This window comes from Agelaius tricolor, unplaced genomic scaffold (genome assembly GCF_023055355.1).
Source record: "Agelaius tricolor isolate 1412-34295 unplaced genomic scaffold, bAgeTri1.0.p SCAF_118, whole genome shotgun sequence".
NCBI lineage: Eukaryota > Metazoa > Chordata > Aves > Passeriformes > Icteridae > Agelaius > Agelaius tricolor.
The window spans coordinates 137,770-157,377 of NW_027269378.1; the positions used below are offsets into that span (position 1 = coordinate 137,770).

The 19,608-nt window shown below is 62.5% G+C and overlaps 3 protein-coding genes across 5 annotated transcripts; all 3 read right to left on the reverse strand.

Annotated features, from left to right (window-relative positions):
* Positions 1-141: 141 nt before the first annotated feature.
* LOC139586438 (solute carrier family 22 member 6-B-like) lies at positions 142-7,719 on the reverse strand. Of its 2 annotated transcripts, none has more exons than XM_071419802.1 (10): positions 6,965-7,447; positions 6,403-6,503; positions 5,900-6,054; positions 5,442-5,610; positions 4,802-4,925; positions 4,138-4,253; positions 3,796-4,010; positions 3,470-3,578; positions 3,178-3,370; positions 142-2,241 (listed from the first exon to the last, which is right to left on the reverse strand). In XM_071419802.1, exons 1-10 carry the CDS (start codon positions 7,331-7,333, stop codon positions 1,975-1,977), a joined length of 1,818 nt encoding a protein of 605 aa, XP_071275903.1. In that variant the 5' UTR covers positions 7,334-7,447; the 3' UTR covers positions 142-1,974. The 2 variants fall into 2 exon arrangements, with proteins under 2 accessions (XP_071275903.1, XP_071275904.1); XM_071419803.1 differs by lacking the exon at positions 142-2,241 and adding an exon at positions 2,413-2,724 and having other exon boundaries at positions 3,167-3,370; positions 6,965-7,719.
* A 201-nt stretch (positions 7,720-7,920) lies between these two features.
* LOC139586433 (solute carrier family 22 member 6-A-like) lies at positions 7,921-15,188 on the reverse strand. Of its 2 annotated transcripts, XM_071419790.1 has the most exons (11): positions 14,988-15,188; positions 12,414-13,023; positions 11,912-12,015; positions 11,633-11,787; positions 11,011-11,179; positions 10,796-10,919; positions 10,598-10,713; positions 9,784-9,998; positions 9,352-9,460; positions 9,044-9,247; positions 7,921-8,683 (listed from the first exon to the last, which is right to left on the reverse strand). In XM_071419790.1, the coding sequence occupies exons 2-11, from the start codon at positions 12,993-12,995 to the stop codon at positions 8,602-8,604; spliced, it is 1,860 nt and encodes a 619-aa protein (XP_071275891.1). In that variant the 5' UTR covers positions 12,996-13,023; positions 14,988-15,188; the 3' UTR covers positions 7,921-8,601. The 2 variants fall into 2 exon arrangements, with proteins under 2 accessions (XP_071275891.1, XP_071275890.1); XM_071419789.1 differs by lacking the exon at positions 14,988-15,188 and having other exon boundaries at positions 12,414-14,156.
* Positions 15,189-16,386: 1,198 nt separating this feature from the next.
* Positions 16,387-19,583, reverse strand: DRAP1 (DR1 associated protein 1). The gene is made up of 7 exons (XM_071419799.1): positions 19,376-19,583; positions 18,837-18,909; positions 18,456-18,549; positions 17,969-18,088; positions 17,374-17,461; positions 17,173-17,255; positions 16,387-16,798 (listed from the first exon to the last, which is right to left on the reverse strand). Exons 1-7 carry the CDS (start codon positions 19,415-19,417, stop codon positions 16,669-16,671), a joined length of 630 nt encoding a protein of 209 aa, XP_071275900.1. The 5' UTR covers positions 19,418-19,583; the 3' UTR covers positions 16,387-16,668.
* Between the last annotated feature and the right edge of the window lie 25 nt (positions 19,584-19,608).

The following is a 19,608-nucleotide window of genomic DNA, read 5'->3' on the forward strand; positions in this document are numbered from 1 at the left end:
TCCCGGCTCCGGCTCGGACTCTCGGGACTGTCCGGGCTCTCCGGCCGTCCCTCTGTCCGTCCGGCCGTCCCTCTGTCCCTCCGGCCGCCCCTCTCTCAGCCCCGCCCCCCCCCGGCCCCTCCTTCACCCCCCGGTCAATCGATCAATCCATGGATCAATGGATCTCTCTGCTCTCTCTGCCCGTTTATTGATCCTTAGCCAATCAACAAATCGATGTTCTGCTGATAATCAACCTATTGATTGATTTATCAATTGCCAATCAATGCAGCGAGTTCTTTCTGTATTGATAAATTATTGATCACTAGACTCCCCTTATCTATAATAGGTTGATCATAATTTGTCCATGATCTCTTTATGCATTATTGATCCATATGTTTCTGTTATTGATCTACTGAACTATTGATTGATCTATTAATCTATTGATGGCATGATCAATCAGTCTATTAATCTGGGGGGATCTCTATTGATCCATCTGTTAGTCTGTGTATCTCTAGTACCAATAAATTGATCTCTAATCTGTTAATTGATCACATAACTGGTCTCTATTTTTATATTGACGAATCTATTGAACCATAATCGACCAATCAGAATAATGCTCTTCTTCTCCATCAATCCTTCTAATGATCCAGTTATTGATTTATAATCTACTGATCAATGATCAATCTTAACCTCTGTATTGATCTCTTGGCCTGTAATCTTCCTATTGATTGATTTATTGACCTTTAATTGCTCTTTTGATTGATTTATTGACCTTTAACCCCTCTATTTGCTGATTTATTTATTTCAATCTCCCTATTGATCAACCTTCTGACCCATAATCTCTCTATTGATCAGCCCTCCTCTCCATCGATCCACTATTGATCTTTGATCTCTCTCCTGGCCTCGCCGGGCTCTCCGTGACCCATTGATCTCGGTATTGATCACTCACCTGTCTGGGCACTCCCGGTCACTCCCGGCCTCTCCCAGCACCAGATCCGGAGCCCTCGGCGGCCGCTACCACCCCATGGCCCTGCCCTGCCCCCGGCCTGGCCCTGCTCCTATTTAAGGCCGCCCCGGTCCCGGTTAACGTTTGACTCCGGACCCCGCCATGGATCGCTGGAGACGCTCCCGGGCCGGAAATGCCGGTGCCGACCACGCCGGGCCCACCCGGGCCACCCGGGGGCTGCCCCTTCACCGCACCCAGCCCGGCCCATCCTCATCCTCGCCCCGGGAGCCCCCGGGCTGTGGCAGACGGGGACCCCCGGGCCCTTCCGGGCCCCTCCAGGGTGGATCATTGATGAGGCCAAGTCCCGGGGGCTCTGAACCGCGTCGTGGGAGCCCCTTGGACCCCGGGCAGGAGGGCGGCGGGGGCAGCGGAACGTGGCGGGGACGGGGGGAGCCGGGCCCCGGGATGGGCGCCAGCCAGGTGTGAGGACACGTGGACGGATCCTCGGGATCTCTGGCTCCTGGGGACTTCTGGGACATCCCTGTGCCCTCAGAATGTCGGGATCTTTGGTCTGGATCCCTGGGATCCCTGGGATCCCTGGACACTCAGGCATCGGAGTCCTTGGTCCTTGGGATCCTCAGGATTCTTGGGATCCCTGAGTCCTGGAGATTCCTGAGCTCTTGGGATGTCAGGGCACCCTGGATTTTGTGTCCCCGGGATCCAAACACCTGAATCCTTGGCATCTGGGTCTTTGGGGTGTCCAGGAACAGGGTCTGGGGGTCCTTGGGATCCCCGGGCACCTGGACATGGGGATTCTTGGGGTCCCCAATTCCCGTGATACCCAATCATGGGGATCCCCAGTCCTCTGGATCCCCAATCCCTGGGATCTCTGATCCTCAGGATCCCAAACACCAGGATCTCCAATCCCCAGCATCTCTGATCCTCGGGATCCACAATCCCTGGGGTCCCCAATCCCCATGATCCCAAATCCCCAGGATCCCAAATCCTCAGGATCCTCCAATCCTCAGGATCCCCAATCCCTGGGATCTTCAATCCTCAGGGTCCCCAATTTCGGGATCCCCGATCCTCAGCATCCTTGATCCTGGGCTCTCCAATCCCAGGAATCCTGGTTCCTGGTGTCCCCGATCCCCGTGATCCCCGATCCTGGGGATCCCGGATCCTTCCCGCGCTGTCTCCCGGCCTTGCCCATCCCCGGCAGCTCGGGCCGAAGGGGAGGGGCCGGGGGGGTCCCGCTGTTCCCGCTGTTCCCACTGTTCCCGCTGTTCCCACTGTTCCCGCTGTTCCCGCTGTTCCCGCTGCTCCCGCTGTTCCCGCGCTGTTCCCGCTGTTCTCGTGTTTTCCTTCGGGGCGGGCCCGGCCCGGCTGCGCGGGACCCCCCGCGGCCGTGGGAAAACAACCCCACCCCCACCCCACCCCCACCCCACCCCCCACCCCCACCGGCCGCATCGCACTCGAGCTTTGCTTTTATTGGTTTTTATTCCAGCGCGGCCGAAACGTCCTCGATGTGGAGATTTGGGGGGGCCCACCGTCCCCCCCAAATCCACAGGGAAGGGACGGCCGGGTCCTTGTGGTCACTGCTGTCCCTTTGCTCTTCGGGGGCGTTTGGAGCTCCTCCACCCCCAAATCCCGCTTGTTCATCCATCAGGAGCGGCGAGGGGGGAGGATTTTGGGGGTTCCCTGGTGTGCAGGGGCATTAACGGGGCCCTGTGGAGTTGCTGGATGGGGTGGGCTGGAGGGGGACCTGGAGATGCCGGGATTCGTCCTTCTGGGATCGTGTCCTGGTGGGGAGGGAGGGATGAGGGGCTTGGAGGGAACAGGGGGGTTTCTGTGGTGCTGGGATGGGCGTCCGTCCATCCTTCCATTCTTCCCTCTGTCCATCCATCCATCCATCAACTATTCATCCATCATCCATCCATCCATCCATCCATCCATCCATCCATCCATCATCCGTCCATCCATCATCCATCCATCCATCCATCCGCCCATCCATCCATCCATCCATCCATCATCCATCCATCATCCATCCATCATCCATCCATCATCCATCCATCCATCCATCCATCATCCATCCATCCATCCATCCATCATCCATCCATTGTCCATCCATCCATCCATCCATCCACCCCCACGTTCAACCATCTTCTCTACCTCTGTCCCTCCCCACCCTCCATCCCATCCCACCACCCATCCATCCATCCTCTCATCCCTCTCCAGCCCCACCTTCCCTCCACTTCCTCCACGGTCTCAGGCAGGGCCACGTTCCGTGTCTCGGGCAGGAGGGCGGCCACCAGCCCCGAGACCACGGGCGCGGCGCCGTAGATGACGAAGGGCAGTGCCGGGAACAGCTCGCCCGCCATCTTCACCAGGGGCGCCATGATGCTGCCCAGCCGCGACATGGTGTTGGCCAAGCCCATGCCCGTCTGCCTGTGGGACACGCAGAGCTCCTGAGGCCACCTGAGGCACCACCGGAGGGTCCACCTGAGGCACCACCTGAGGCACCACCCAGCCACGTCCCCTCCTTACCGGATCACCGTGGGGTAGAGCTCGCCTGTGTAGAGGAAGACGCAGTTGAAGGACGCGGCCAAACAACCTTTCCCAAAGACGGCCAGGGCTGTCCGGAGTGTCCGGAGTTCTGCGGGGACAGAGGGACACCTGGGAGTCACCTCAATGTCCCCACTTGGGCTGAGCTCACTTGACAAAACACCCCAAACACCAGGATTTGGGGCAAATCCCCCATAAAAAGCTAAAATGACCAAATCTGGATGTTCCATCAATGGGTTGAGCTGGTCTGGGCCCTCCCAGGGAGGTTGGAGATGAGGGGACTCCACTGCCACCATCCCTGGTCTCACCTCGTGGCACCAAGACGTTGGCCAGGATGGCCAAGCCGGCCAGGATGAGGGCGGCGGCCTGGGTGAAGCGGCGCCCCACGTAGGTGATGGTGAGGATGGACACCAGCTTGGCCGGGATGTCCACGGCGCCGAAGATCAGCTGGATCACGTAGATGTTGAACTCAAAGTTCTGCAGGTCCATGGCCAGCCCGTAGTAGGCGAAGCTGGTGGAGAACCTGAGCCACGAGGGGGGAGAGGAGGTGAAGATGTCACCCGTGAGGAGGTGTGGGGTGGCACGGGGAGGTCGAGGACGTGGAGGGGGATGGACAACCACCCACTGGTGTCCTCCACCGCCGGCCGTACCACACGAAGCAGAGGCAGAAGGAGATGCGGCGCAGGACCGGCGTCCGGACCAGGTCAACCACGGTGTGGCGGGTCTTTGACGACGTCATCTCCTTCTCCATGTGGGACCTCAGGGTCTGGAGGGACAGGGGGGGCTCTGGGATGGGGGTGGGGCACTGGGGACCCTCTTGTACCTGGGCAGGTCTGGGCAGGATGGGTGGAAAAAGGGAAGGGGGGGTCATGGGTGAGTGGTGGGATGGAGGTGGTGGATTCATGGATGGGTGAGGGGATGGATGGGATGGATGGGATGGGTGGAGATGGAGGAGATGGAGGAGATGGAGGAGATGGAGATGATGGATGTCACTGGGATGATGAGGGGATGGATGGACGGGGTGCGTAAGGGATGATGGACACAGTGACCATGGATGGACAGCGTGGTGGTGGGATGGAGGTGGTGGGATGGAGGTGATGGATTCATGGATGGATGGGATGGATGGGATGGGTGGAGATGGAGGAGATGGAGATGATGGATGTCACTGGGATGATGAGGGGATGGATGGACGGGGTGCGTAAGGGATGATGGACACAGTGACCATGGATGGACAGCTCTCCATGGGGTGGATATTCAAGGGATCCCTATAAAACACCCCAGGGACACCCTGGGGGACCCGATGGAGCCTTTTACTTCTATGTCGAGCTTGTCCCCTTCCTCCTTCTTCCCGTTGATCCTGGCCACCTTCTGGAGCTCCCGCAGGGCCTGGTGGGACCTCCCCACCATGACGAGCCACCGCGCTGACTCTGTCAGCCACCTGTGTGGGAGGGGACGGGGCAGGAGCCCAGGTATGGTCACTGTCCCACCTCCATTCCACCAGCAACGTCCCCCTGTCCCTCTGGTCATCGCCCCGTGTCCCCCATGTCCGTGCAGGCCTCACAGCTCCATCTGTCCATCCGTCCATCCATCCATCCATCCATCCATCCATCCATCCATCCCTCATCCATCCCTCATCCATCCATCCATCCATCCATCCATCCATCCATCCCTCCATCCATCCATCCATCCATCCATCCATCATCCATCCATCCATCCATCCATCCATCCATCCATCCATCATCCATCCATCCATCCGTCCATCCATCCATCATCCATCCATCCATCCATCCATCATCCATCCATCATCCATCCATCATCCATCCGTCCATCCATCCCTCATCCATCCATCCATCCATCCATCCATCATCCATCCATCCATCCATCCATCCATCCATCCATCCATCCCTCCATCCATCCATCCATCATCCATCCATCCATCCCTCCTCCTCCTCACCAGGAGTAGAGGAAGAAGCCAAAGAAGGGCAGGGACACCACGAGCTGCAGCTGGCGCCAGTCGGGGACGGCGAAGGCGACGCCGGCCAGCAGGAACTGCCCGGCGGTGTAGCAGTAGCCCATGAAGGTGCCCACCAGCGCCCGCATGTGCGTCGGCATCCACTCCAGAGCTGCGGGACACGGCACGTGGGGACCCCTGGGAGTGCCCACCAGCACCCCAGGGGACAGGGAGACCACCAGGATGGTGCCCAAGGGATGGGGAGACCACCGGGATGGTGCCCAGGGGATGGGGAGACCACCGGGATGGTGCCCAGGGGACATGGAGATCACCAGGATGGTGCCCAGGGGACACAGAGACCCCCAGGATGGTGCCTGGAGGACACGGACACCATCGAGATGGCTCCCACAGGTTGAGGGGGACATGGAGCCCACCCAGGTGGGCGCCCAGGGGTGACGTACAGAGGGAGACGCTGTTGAGGACGATGCCCGAGAAGGCCATGCCCGTCAGGAAGCGGAACAGGCAGTACACGCTGAAGGTGGGCGCGAAGGACGAGCAGGTGCCCATGGCGGCCATCTGCAGGTAGCACCAGGTGAGCACCGAGCGGCGGCCGAACCTGGGCGGGGACGAGGAGGAGGAGGAGCAGCCGGGGGTGAGGATGAAGAAATGGGGCTGGGGGAGGAGGAAGAGGAAGAGAAAGAGAGGAGGAGAAAATGGAGAGGAGGAGGAAACAAGGATGAAGAAAGGGGCAGGAGAAGGAAGAGGGGGTGAAGAGGAGGAAAAAGGGGTGAGGAGGGGGAAGAGAGGTGAGGAAGGTGAGGAAGAGGAAGGGGTTGAGGAAAAAAAGGGGACGAGGAGGAAAAAGAGGACGAGGAAGAGAAAGAGAAGGAGGGAATGAAGAGGAGGCAGAGAAGGTGAGAGGACCCCCCTGGTGCCACCCCACCTGCCTGCAGGACCCCCTCACCTGTCCGAGAGCCCCCCGAAGACGCCGCCCACCAGGACTCCGGCCATGTAGAGCGACTGCGCCAGCTGCTTGAGCCCCCGGGAGCTGCACACCAGGTCCCACTGCCGAGGGACGAGGACACTGGGTGGGACAGAGCTCAGGGTCCCCTCTGGCCTCCCAAACCCTAAACCCACCAAAAACGGCCAATAAGGTCAATGAATGGCCAATGGAAAGGTGACAATGAATGCTTGGCCACCTTGCTGGCATTGCTGTGGTTGGAAGGTCCATCCAAGGGTCCTGTGACCTCCTTGTGACCCCTTGTGACCCCCTTGTGACCCCCTTGTGACCCCTTGTGACCCCCTTGTGGATGGCCACCACCTCCCCATCCATCCCTTCCCCTCCTGAGCCTTCCTGCTGTTGACACCTCCACCGAAGGTCGAGCAGGGAAGATGCTCCAATTGGGAGTGGTCAATGCCGTGTTGGCAGCAGACCCTTCGTTGGTGCCTCCAGGTGGGACCCACCCATGGAATTGGGTGCAAAGCCCACCAGACAGCCCCCAAAAACCCCCCCATCGTCATCCCACCTCCGTGATGATGGTGCTGGTGAAGACGCTGCGGTCGTAGCTCCAACCATCCCCGCACGGCTCCGTCTCCGGCCAGGAGCTGTTGGTGGGCTCCGAGCCGTTGGCCTCCAAAAGCCACCACTGGGGCGTCACGAAGCGCCGGCACCGCTCCCCACGGGGCACCCAGACCCTCAGCAGGGCCTCGGGGTCGAGGCCGCTGGCGTTGGCCCCCGGGCGCGGGCGGCACCGGTGCTCGCTGGTGGCGGCGGTGAAGTTCTGAAGAAGGTTGTGGCTGGCCATCATCAGCACGGGCAGGGACAGGAGCAGCACCGAGAGCACCTGGAAGCGCCCCATGCCCCCCACGTGCTCCAGGAGGCTGGCGAAAGCCATCGCGCCACCACCACCGGGGCCGGGGAACGCCCCACAGCCATGCAGAGCCCCGGATTTCAGGGGTTTCACCCCAAAAACGCCTCCCTGTGCCACGCGGTGTCTTCCCTCCAGCAGCGCCCGGGGGTGGTCTCCTATATAACCCGACCCGAGGGTGGTTTGGGTTAATGTTTGACGTCTCCGGGGGGTTTTTGGTGGTTTTCCAGCAGGAGAAGGCAAAAGTGCAGCACAAAGGTGTCCAGGGGTAAAAAAAAGGTGTTTTCGGGGCAAAAGTCCCCCAAAGTGGGGCAAAACTGGAGCAATTTGGGGCAGGAAGACAAGGAATACCTCATTTATTTTAATTATTATTTCACAGCATTGCTGTTTTGAGGGGAAAAGTCCGGTTTTGGAGAGGGGCTGTCCAGGAGGTTGGGTGTCACCAGGGTGGGCACCGCAGGGAGAGGAGGTCTCCTGGCATGGACCAATGTCCGGCCTTCGCTGGCGCCTCTGGGTTAAATTTTAGCGATTTCAGTGGTCAAAAGGCGACCGAAAGGTGCTGACGGAGGTGGCCCTGCCTGGGTCAGCGCATTCCCCGCCGGGGGTTAATTTTTGATGGGGAGTTGATGGGGCCAAGGGACACATCAGAAATGGGAGCAAGGGCCGGGGTGGCCTCAGGGGACGGAAATCGGGGAAGGGGCATCGGGGCGGTGCCGGGAGGGGGCGGGGTGGGATTTGGGTGGTGCTTCTCCACCTTCCCTGGGATTTGGGGGGCGCCTCAGCGAGGAGAAGAGTTGGTTCAGGGTTATTTGGGATGGTCTTGTTGGAGGTGACGGCCAGCGTGGTGTTCTTGGTGCCACCTTATGTGAGGGGACTTTGGGGACACGGTTCGTGGGTAGAGTCCCATTGGACGAGGTTATGAGGTGTCACTAAAAATGGGGGTCTTGGGTGCCACTTCATCGATGGACAAGGTTGTGAGGGGTCCTCCTGTGGAGATGACCTCCAAAAAAAGGGGTCCTGGGTTGTCCCCTCATTGGAAGTGACCTCAGGGACATTCTTGGGCATTGTCCCATGGGATGTGACCTTGGATGTGATTGTTGGGGGTGGCCTGGGGGGGCACAGATAAGACCCCGAGACGTGTCCCCACCAGCGCTGTTTTATTCCTGCCCAGATGTCCCCACCCCAACGGGAGGTCACCGGTCACGACCCAGGTCTCCCCCCCAAGCTGTGGGGACCCCTGGGGTGGTGGTCGCTGGTGGCCAGGGCTGGGGGGCTGTGCCCACCCCCAGGGTCCCTCAGGCCTCCTTCAGGGGGGGCCCGTCCTGGGGCTGGAGCGCGATCTTCTCCTTGGGGTCACCTGCTGGCTTCTGCTTGGTCCTGCAGGGAGGAGCAGGAGGAGGAGGAGGAGGAAGAGGAGGAGGAGGAAGGTCATGGTATGGGTAGAGTGGCCCAGGCCGAGCATTCAGCCAGGCACAGAGCTCGTTCTTCTGCCAGCATATACATCCACCTGTCCCTCAATGCAGCCAGAGGTCCCTTGACCCTGAACCTCCTCATGGGTTGGGGTTGTCCATCATTGTCCATCATCCATTGATTGTCCATCATCCATCCATCCATCATCCATCCATTGTCCATCCATCATCCATCCATCATCCATCCATCCATCCATCCATCCATCCATCCATCCATCCATCTCCATCGATCTCTATCCATCATCCATCCATGCATCCCTGTCCCCACCTGTTCTCCACCTCCTCGATGGTGTCGGGCAGGGGCGTGTTGAGGGTCTCGGGCAGGAACGCGGCCGCCACGGCTGCCACCACGGGGGCCACCCCGTAGACAGCGGGCGGGAGGAAGGGGTAGTACTCGTCCATCATCTTCACCAGCGGCGCCACGATGCCGCCCACGCGCGCCATGGTGCTGCCGAAGCCCAGCCCCGTCTGCCTGCGGCGCCGGGAGGGTCAGGGGGGCACGGGGCGCCCTGGGGGTGTCCGGGGAGGGGTGACGGGGACCTGCCCCACCCTGGGGACGCGGGGACGGGGCAGTACCTGATGGGCGTGGGGTAGAGCTCGGTGGTGTAGAGGAAGACGCAGTTGAAGGAAGCGGACAGGCAACCCTTGCCGATGACGGCCAGCGCCGTGCGCACCGTCTGCAGCTCTGCGGGGACACGCGTGGGGACACCGGGGCTGGGACACGGCGCGGGGGGACATGGGGACACCAGGGCTTGACTACATTGCGGGGGGACACGGGGACACTGGGGATTGGACATGGCATGGGGGGACATGGGGACACCGGGGATCGGACATGGGGTGGGGGGACATGGGGACACCAGGGATTGACCACCATGCAAGGACACCTCGGGCAGGTGGGGATGAGGTCATTGGTTGGACACAGTGATGGAAACGTGGAGGAAGACACGTGACAAGTTGGGGACACTGGTGGCCAGAGTGATGGAGACCCTTGTCCCCCTCCACACCCACCTGTGGGCACAAAGATGTTGGCCACAATGACCAGCCCGGCCAGGAACAAGGCCACCATGAGCGAGAGCCGCCGGCCCACGTAGCTCAGGGACACGGTCACCACCACCTTGGCTGGGAAGTCAACGGCGCCGAAAATCACCTGGATGAGGTAAATGCTGACCCCGAAGTTCTGCAGGTCCATGGCCAAGCCGTAGTAGGAGAAACTGATGGAGAACCTGGAGTGAGGCAGGAGATGGGGGACCTTGAGGTGACATCACCTTCCTGGGACAGGACAGGATGGGGACGGCAGGTGGGGGAGGAGAGGGTTGGATGGGTGGGGTCACTGGTTGGGTGTCCAGTTGTCCAGCCTTCCCTTCATGCATCTGTGAGTCTGACCAGCCATCTGTCCATCTACCCTTCCATCCATCTATCCATCCATCCATCCATCCATCCATCCATCCATCCATCCCTCATCCATCCATCCATCCATCATCCATCCATCCATCTGTCCATCCATCCATCCATCCATCCATCCATCCATCATCCATCCATCCATCCATCCATCCCTCATCCATCCATCCATCATCCATCCATCCATCTGTCCATCCATCCATCCATCCATCCATCCATCCATCCATCCATCCATCATCCATCCATCCATCCATCCATCCATCATCCATCCATCTATCCATCCATCCATCCATCCATCCATCCATCCATCCCTCATCCATCCATCCATCCATCATCCATCCATCCATCCATCCATCCATCCATCCATCCATCCGTCCATCCCTCATCCATCCATCCGTCCGTCCCTCTTCATCCCCAGCCCCACCAGACGATGGAGAGGCAGAAGAAGATGTGGCGGATCACGGGGGTCCGGACCAGGTCGGAGACGGTGTAGGAGGATTTCAGAGCTGCCAGCTCCTCCTTCATGTTGGACTTCAACATCTGGGAGAGGGGAAACGGGAGAGGTTGGAGAGGGGCCTGGGGGTGGTTTCCAGCCCCCATCCCCACCGCGGGGCCACCAGACCTCGACCGTGATCTTCTCCCCCTCCTCCTTGCGGTTGTTGAAGGTGGCCACGCGCTGCAGGACCTTCACCGCCCGCTCGGCCTTGCCCGAGAGCACCAACCACCGCGCCGACTCCGCCAACCACCTGCAGCCAGCCGGGGGAAACTGAGGCACGGCCAGCACGCCCCCCCCCCCCCCACATCCCCGCGGCCTCCCCGAGGGGCCCAACGTCCTACCAGGAGTAGAGGAGGAAGACGAAGAAGGGCAGGGACACGGAGAGCTGGAGCCAGCGCCAGTGGGGGACGGCGTAGGCCACCCCGGCCAGGATGATCTGGCCCAGGGTGTAGGCGAAGCCGGTGATGGCCACGGTGATGGCGCGGTAGGGCGTGGGGATCCACTCCACCACTGCCAGGGACATGGGGACACGGCTCACTGGGGGTGTCCCCACAGAGCTGGGGCCCTCCTGCTCAGTGCGGCCACCCCAGCACGGTCGGACGCGTCCACGCCGTGTGACCCCAGCATGGCCACAGGGATGTCCTCGCTCACGGGATGTCCCCGCCATGACCATTGGGTTGTCCCCACCCGTGGCCACAGGGATGTCCCCACCAATGACCATTGCATTGTCCCCTACATTGTCGTTGCGTTGTCCCCCTCCACGATTATGGCCATGTCCCCACCCATGGCCACAGGGATGTCCCCACCAACGACTATTGGGACATCCTTATCCATGGCTGTCCCCACCCATGACCATTGCATTGTCCCACCCATGGCCATGGCCATATCCCCACCCATGACCATTGGGTTGTCCCCTCCACGGCCATGTCCCCCTGCCCACGGGCTGTCCCCGTGTCCCCTCACCCAGGCAGGCGATGCTGAGGCCGAAGCCGGACAGCGCCATCCCCCCGGCGAAGCGGAACACGCAGTAGGAGGCGTAGTTGGGGGCGAAGGCCGTGCAGGTCCCCATCACCCCCAGCTGCAGGTAGGACCACATCAGCATGGCCTTGCGCCCAAACCTGCAACAGGAGCCACTGGCAGCCACTGGGAGCCACTGGGAGCCATCCCAGGAGGGATGAACTGTCCAGAGCCCCACAGGGAAACTGAGGCACGGAGGGGCAGGGGAGTCTCTGCTGCCTTTACCTGTCTGAGAGGCCCCCCAGGACCAGGGCGCCCACCAGGACCCCGGCCATGTAGATGGACTGGGCCATCTGCCGCAGCTGCCGGTAGCCACAGACCAGGTCCCACTGCGGGGACAGGGGGACATCTGTCAGTCTGTCTGTCTGTCTGCATCTCCATCTGTCCATCCATCCATCCATCCATCCATCCATCCATCCATCCATCATCCATCCATCCATCCCTTGTCCGTCCGTCCATCCATCCATCCATCCATCATCCATCCATCCATCCATCCATCCATCCATCCATCATCCATCCATCCATCCCTTGTCCGTCCATCCATCCATCCATCCATCCATCCATCCATCCCTTGTCTGTCCATCCATCAATCCCTTGTCCCTCCCACCTCACCCCAAATCCCACCCTCTCCCCTCCCTCCCCCCGCCCCCACAGAGGTGTTGTGCCCCTCCAAGGACACCGTGGTCACCTCCCCACCCTCCCTGTCCCCGTGTCCCCGTGTCCCCACCTCGGTGACGATGGTGGCCACGTAGATGCTGCGGTCGTAGTCCCAACCGTCACGGCACGGCTCGGTGGCCCGGGGCCCACCGGTGACATTGGCCACATAGCGCCGGCAGGACCCCAGGGTGACATCAGGGGACGCCAGGGTGACGTTGGACCACCCCAGCATGGCACCAGCGGGCCCCAGGGTGCCATTGGGGGACCCCCAGGTGCCATCAGGCTGGACACCGGCGTCATCAGGTGACCCCACGGTGCCACCGAGTGTGACACGGGTGTCACTGGCGCTGTGCAAGCCACTGGGGGACCTCAGGGTGGCACCAGGTGACCCCGAGGTGCCACCAGGAGAGCTCAGGACGGTGTCGGAGCCTCTCAAGGAGTCACGAGGGGCCGCTGAGGTGGCACCGGGGACAGCGGGGGTGGCACTGGGGACAGCGGGGACACGGCAGCGGTGCGGGGGGACGGCGGCAGTGAAGTTCTGCAGGAGGTTGTGGCTGGCCATGAGCAGGATGGGCACCGCCAGCAGCGCCGTCTGCAGCACCTGGAACCGGCCCAGGCCCCCGACCTGCGCCAGCACCGCCCCGAACGGCATCGCGGGGACACCGCGGGACACGGGGACACTGCCGGACAGAGGGACAATGCTGGGGACAGGGACACTGCTGGACACGGGGACAATGCTGGACATGGGGACACTGCCGGACAGAGGGACAATGCTGGGCACAGGGACACTGCTGGGCACAGGGACACTGCTGGACAGAGGGACAATGCTGGGCACAGGGACACTGCTGGGGACAGGGACACTGCTGGGGATGGGGACACTGCTGGACAGAGGGACAATGCTGGGCACAGGGACACTGCTGGGGACAGGGACACTGCTGGGCACAGGGACACTGCTGGACACAGGGACAATGCTGGGCACAGGGACACTGCTGGGGACGGGGACACTGCCGGACAGAGGGACAATGCTGAACATGGGGACAATACTGGACACAGGGACACTGCTGGACACGGGGACACTGCTGGACACGGGGACACTGCTGGATATGGGGACAATGCTGGGGACAGGGACACTGCTGGGCACAGGGACACTGCTGGACAGAGGGACAATGCTGGGGACAGGGACACTGCTGGGGACAGGGACACTGCTGGGGATGGGGACACTGCTGGATATGGGGACAATGCTGGGGACAGGGACACTGCTGGACACGGGGACAATGCTGGACATGGGGACACTGCTGGGCACGGGGACACTGCCGGACAGAGGGACAACGCCAGACAGAGGGACACTGCCAGACAGAGGGACAATGCTGGACAGAGGGACACTGCTGGGCACAGGGACACTGGGGCCTGGGGGACAGTGTCACCCATGGGGACACCAGTGGGCACAAGGACACTGGGGCCTGGGGACATCTTCACCCATGGGGACAGCAGGACATGGGACACTGGGACAGAGGGACACCAACATAGGGGACACAGCCACCCCCAGGGCCATGGGGACACGGGACAGGGAGGGGACACGGAGCCGGGGACGTGGTGGCCTCTGGGGACGGTGTCACCACTTGCGTCACACGTCCCCAACCCCTCCTGATGTCCCCATCCCCTCGCAGCGTGTCCCTGTCCCTGCTCCACCTCGGCGCAGCTCCCCAGGGATGGGGACATCCGGCCAGCTGTGGCTCCGTGTCCCCTCTGTGATGTCCCCAAACCCTCCCTGATGTCCCCAACCTGTCCTGTGTCCCCCCACCATGTCCCCAACCTGTCCCGTGTCCCCTCTGGGATTTCCCCAACCCAACCCCTGTCCCCACCACACCCCCAGTGTCCCCAGCTTGTCCCAGTGTCCCCCCACGATGTCCCCAACCCGTCCAATGTCCCCAACCCCCCAGCAATGTCCCCAAGCCCTTCCTGGTGTCCCAACCTGTTCCTGTGTCCCCCAAATGTCCCCCCCAGTCCTGCCCCAGGAATCCCCACCTGTCCCCACCTGTCCCCTCCTGTCCCCTCCTGTCCCCTCCTGTCCCCTCCTGTCCTCCAGGTGCCACCCCCATCCCGAGGTCCCCCCACTGTCCCCATCTGTTGTCCCCCCACCTTTGCTCCCCCAAACCCCACCTGTCCCGGGGGTCCCCCAATTGTCCCTGTCCCCTGATTGTCCCTATCCCCTGATTGTCCCTGTCCCCCTGTTCCCCTGTTCCTGTCCCCCTGTCCCTGTCCGTCTGTCCCTGTCCCCCTGCCCGTCTGTCCCTCTGTCCCCCCATGTCCCACCTGCTCTTGCGATGCCGCCCCTGTCTGTCTGTCCCCCTGTCCCTGTCCCTGTCCGTCTGTCCCGCTGTCCCCCCCGTGTCCCACCTGCTCTCCCAGCGCTGTCCCTGTCCGTCTGTCCCTGTCCCTGTCCGTCTGTCCCTCTGTCCATCTGTCCCGCTGTCCCCCCGTGTCCCACCTGCTCTCCCGGCGCTGTCCCTGTCCCTGTCCGCCTGTCCTGCTGTCCCCCTGTCCGTCTGTCCCTGTCCCTGTCCGTCTGTCCCGCTGTCCCCCTGTCCCTGTCCCTGTCCGTCTGTCCCTGTCCGTCTGTCCCGCTGTCCCCCCCGTGTCCCACCTGCTCTCGCGGCGCTGTCCCTGTCCGTCTGTCCCGCTGTCCCCGCCGCGGTCCCTCCGTTACACAACGAGGCCAAAATCGCCGCTTTTGGTGCCACCGGGATTAACGGGAGGCGGGGGGGGGAAGGAGGCGAATTCCAGCGCCGCGGGGGGGTCCGGACGCCTCTGGGTCCCCCCGCCCGCCCTGCCGGGGGCTCCGCGGCCCCTCAGGGGCCCCCCCGATGGATCAGCACCCCCCGGGCCCCTCCCCACATTTAGGGACCCCCCCCACACCTGTTGGTGTCCCCACTCCGGACCCCACAGAGCCCCCAGGAGCCCCTCGAGGTGCCCCAAGAGCCCCCACAGAGCTGTCACGGCCTCCATGAGCCCCTGTAGACCCCCCATAACCCCTACAGACCCCCCATAACCCCTATAAACCCCCCAAACCCCCTAAATCCCCCCAAGCCCCTACAGAGCCCCCCAAGCCCCAAAGGACCCCCCACAATCCCCTTAAAGCTCTCATAGGCCCCTGGCAGCCTCTATAGGAGCTCACTGACCCCCCAGACCCCTCTAACCCCCCCTTTTAGGGTCCTACACACCCCCCCGCAGGCCCCTATAGATCCTATAAGTTCTCGGTGCCCCTGCAGGTCCCTAAAACCCCCCAGAGACCCCAAAAGCTCCCCCATTGCAGACCCTGTAATTGCCCTAAATGCCCCCATCGCCCCCCAGGTACCCGCAGGTCCCCTATAGATCCCTATAGACCCCCTATAAATCCCCCAAAATCCTCGACAGACCCCCAAGACCCCCCTATAAATCTCTAGAACCCCCCAAACCCCCATAAGTCCCCAAAAAACCCCAAAATCCTCTCGGAACCCCCCCAAAAAGCCCCCATAGGGTCCCGTGGGGGCTCTGCCGCCCCCTGGTGGCCGCGGAAGGAAATGGGAACTGGGGAGGGGTCCCGGGAATTCGGGGGGGGGTCCCGGGAATTTGGGGAGGGGATTCAGAGGTTTGGGATCCCAGAATTTTTTAAGGGAAAACTCAGAGATTTGGGGGTTTCAGAGCTTTTGGGGTCTCAGAGTTTTTTTGGGGAGAGTCCGAGAATTTTTGGGGTCACAGAGTTTTTTTGGGGTGTCCCAGGGTTTGGGCGTCTCAGGGGTTTTTTTTGGGGGGTCCCAGGAATTTGGGGAGGGGATTCAGAGATTTGGGATCCCAGGATTTTGGGAGGGGTCTCAGTTTCTGGGGGGGGGGGTCCCAGGGTTTTTTTTGGAGGAGTATCCCAGGACTTTTTAGGACAAAATTCAGAGGTTTTGGGGTCCCAGGATTTTTTGGGGGGGGGCCCCAGGGGTTTTTTTTGGGGGGGTCCCAGGAGTTTTTTCGGGTGGGGGGGTCCCAGGTTTTGGTTTTTTTTTGGGAGGGGTCCATATGGAAACAGGAACTTTATTGAGCCGATACAAAAACCCCGACTCAGCAAACGCCCCCAAAGAGCCCCAAAATCAGCCCCCGACCCCCCCTGTGCCCCCCACCACCCCCAAAAAGGGGTCCCAGGTGTGTCCGGGGGGGTCCCAGTGCTCCCAGTACCCCCCAGCCCCCCCAAACTGGGGCCAGGCCCAGCTCCCAGTAAGGCCCAACTGGGAGGGGGGGGCCCAACCCCGGAATGGGGGAAAATCCTGGAGAAAAGGGTAAAAACTGGGGGGTGGGGGGCGCTAGGAATCGTAATCTTCATCCTCCTCCTCCTCCTCGCGGGCGCGGGGGGGGCCGGGGGCCGGGGGGAGCCCCCCCGGGAGCCCCCCCGGGAGGGTGGGGGGGCCCAGGGGGGCGAAGGGGACCCCGGGGCTGCGGGAAAAGGGGGACGGTGAGGGGGGAGAAAAAACCCTTAAAAAACCCCAACCCCCCCCAAAAAAACCCGCCAAAACCCCCCCCAAAAAAAAAACCAAAAACCCCCAAACGCCCCCCCCCAAAAACCCCCCCAAATAACCCCCAAAAAAACCCCAATCCCCCCTCCAAAAAACCCCAAACACCCCCCCAAAAAAACCCCAACCCCCCCAACCCCCCCCCCCCAAAAAACCCCAAATCCCCCTAAAAAAAAACCTCAAAAAAAACCATAAAACCCCCCAAAAAACGCCAAAAAAAACCCCAAACTCCCCCAAAAAAACCCCAAAACCCCCAAGAAACCCCAACCCCCCCCCCCAGGAGCCCCCAGGCCGCACCTGTTGAAGGTGAGCGGGGGCGGGGCCGGGGGGGGCTGCGGGGTCTCCTCGTCGCCGTCGCTGTCGCTGTCCTCAGAGTCCTCCTGGGGGGGGCAGGGGGACAATGAGGGGACCCCCCCAAAATCCTCCCATGCCCCCCATGCCCAGGGGATCCCCAAAACCCCCCCAGGACCCCCCAAACCCCCCCCAAACCCCCCTCACCTCCTGCTCCGAGTCTGTCCCCGATTGTTTTGGGGTCCCCTTGGCCCCGGGACCCCCGTTCTTGCGGCCGCTGCCCGGGCGGCGCCCCCTGAAAGAGACCCCCCCTCATTAGAGACCCCCCCTCATTAGAGACCCCCCCTCATTAGAGACCCCCTTGACCCCAAATTCCCCCTCAGGGACCCCAAAACTGCCCCAAACTCCCCTCAGGGACCCCAAAACTGCCCCAACCCCCCCCTCAGGGACCCCAAAACTGCCCCAAACCCCCCCTCAGGGACCTCAGGTATGGGGAGGGTCTCCCAGGTGGGGCCCAGAGGAACCTGGGGTCCCTCAGGTGTCCCTCAGGTACCCCAGGACCCTCCCCAGGTGTCCCAAGAGTATCCCCAGGTGTCCCTCAGGTGTCCCAAGGGGTCATTCAGGTGTCCAGGGATCTCCCCAGGTGTCCCCCAAGGTATCCAGGTGTGTCCCAGGTGTCCCCCAGATTTCCCAGGGGTGTTCCCAGGTGTTCCCCCAGGTACCCAAGTGTGTCCCCAGGTTTCTCAGGGATGTCCCCACAGTATCCCAGGGCTGTCCCCAGGTGTGTCCCAGGTGTGCTCACCTGCGGGGGCCCCTGTCCCCGTCGCCGTGGGCGTCGTCGCCGTCCCCCTGCATGTCGGGCACGGCGGCCACCAGGTCCTTGAGGAAGTCGAACTGCTGCTCCAGCTCGATGCACTGCTTCCTGTGGGCGGGGCCTCAGACCACGCCCACACCTGCCCGGCCCCGCCCGCACCTGCCCGGCCCCGCCCAATGCACCTGGGATGGGCCACACCCACCCGGCCACACCCAACACACCTGGGATGGGCCACACCCACCCCAAAAGTGCCTCAGGTGTGTCAGGGACACTTCCCCCCAACTCCCTGAGGTGGCCCAGGTGTGCCAAACAGGTGGGGACAGGTGAGGGACAGGCGAGGACACCTGAGAACGGGTGGGGACAGGTGACGGAGAGGTGGGAGACAGGTGAGGACACCTGGGGACAAGTGACACACTCACAGGTGAAGGCAGGTGAGGGACAGCTGGGGACACCTGGGGACAGGTGAGGCACTCACAGGTGTGACGTCGTCATGGTCTTGGCGTTGCGGGACTGGGTCACGTGACACGCCTTGCGCAGCAGCGACTCCAGGAACAGCTCCAGGGCCCGCGCTGGGAGCGCAGAGCTAAGGACGGACGGACGGACGGACAGGTACACAGGTGACACCCCAGGGATACCCACAGGTGTGCGGGGACAGACGGACGGACAGGTACGCAGGTAACACCCCAGGGATACCCACAGGTGCGTGGGACAAATGGACAGGTGCGCACGGGACACCCCCAGGGACACAGAGACAGCCCCAGGCACGCAGGTGACAGCCCCAGGGACACAGGTGAGCAGGGCGAGGTCCCAGGTGTGCCCAGGTGTGCCCAGGTGTGCCCAGGTGTGCAGAGGATACAGATGATGACGGGCACGGCGGCCGCCACCTTCCCGATCTCCTCGTCCGTCTGCATGATCTTCTTGATCCGCGCCTGCACAGAGCCCCACGCTCACCGGAGCGCTCACCTGGAGCATCCCACCCTCACCTGGAGCATCCCACCCTCACCTGGAGAGCCCCTCCCTCACCTGGAGAGCCCCTCCCTCATCTGAGCCCCCCTCCCTCACCTGAGTCCCCCCTCCCTCACCTGAGCCTCCCTCCCTCACCGGAGCGCTCACCTGCAGAGCCCCGCCCACCCCAGGCCACGCCCCCACCTGCCCCCTCACGTGCGGCCCCGCCCGCCCAAACCCCGCCCACCCCTCAGCCTCAGCCCCGCCCTCACCGCGGTTCCCATGGTGACCCTCATGACCCCACCCTCGTTGCCATGGTGACGTGACCCCCCCCCCCCTTTGCCACGGTAAGCCCCGTTTCCCCGCCCCGCCCGTTGCCATGGTAACCCCCCTTTCCCGCCGCCCGCCCCCCCCCGTTTCCATGGCGGCCCCGTCCCCCTCAGCCGGTACCGGCGGGAAGCGCGCGTTGTATTTCTTCTTCTTGCTCGGCATGGCCGCCTCGCTGGCCCCGGGGGATCCCGGGGGATCCCGGACGGTCCCGCCCGGCCCCGCTCCCGCCGCTCCCGGCCCCGCTCCGGCCGCTCCCGGCCCGGCCCCGGCCCCCGCTCGGCTCCGCCGCGGCCTCCCCGGCGCGCCCCGCCCCTTCCGGGACGAGGCCACGCCCCTTCCCGCCAAAGCCCCGC

Coding starts and splice junctions, on each gene's coding strand:
- LOC139586438 (XM_071419802.1), bottom strand. CDS start 7,333: ATGGCTTTCGCCAGCCTCCTGGAGCACGTGGGGGGCATGGGGCGCTTC. Junction 5,611..5,899: donor CCTCAACAGCGTCTCCCTCT/GTACGTCACCCC, acceptor CGTGTCCCGCAG/CTCTGGAGTGGATGCCGACG. Junction 4,926..5,441: donor GGCTTCTTCCTCTACTCCTG/GTGAGGAGGAGG, acceptor CCTCCCACACAG/GTGGCTGACAGAGTCAGCGC.
- LOC139586433 (XM_071419789.1), bottom strand. CDS start 13,628: ATGTCCAGCATTGTCCCCGTGTCCAGCAGTGTCCCTGTCCCCAGCATT. Junction 11,788..11,911: donor CTGGGGGGCCTCTCAGACAG/GTAAAGGCAGCA, acceptor CTCCTGTTGCAG/GTTTGGGCGCAAGGCCATGC. Junction 10,714..10,795: donor GGGAGAAGATCACGGTCGAG/GTCTGGTGGCCC, acceptor CCCCTCTCCCAG/ATGTTGAAGTCCAACATGAA.
- DRAP1 (XM_071419799.1), bottom strand. CDS start 19,417: ATGCCGAGCAAGAAGAAGAAATACAACGCGCGCTTCCCGCCG. Junction 18,089..18,455: donor ACCATGACGACGTCACACCT/GTGAGTGCCTCA, acceptor CCCCGCCCACAG/GAAGCAGTGCATCGAGCTGG. Junction 17,462..17,968: donor GGGGACAGGGGCCCCCGCAG/GTGAGCACACCT, acceptor GGTCTCTTTCAG/GGGGCGCCGCCCGGGCAGCG.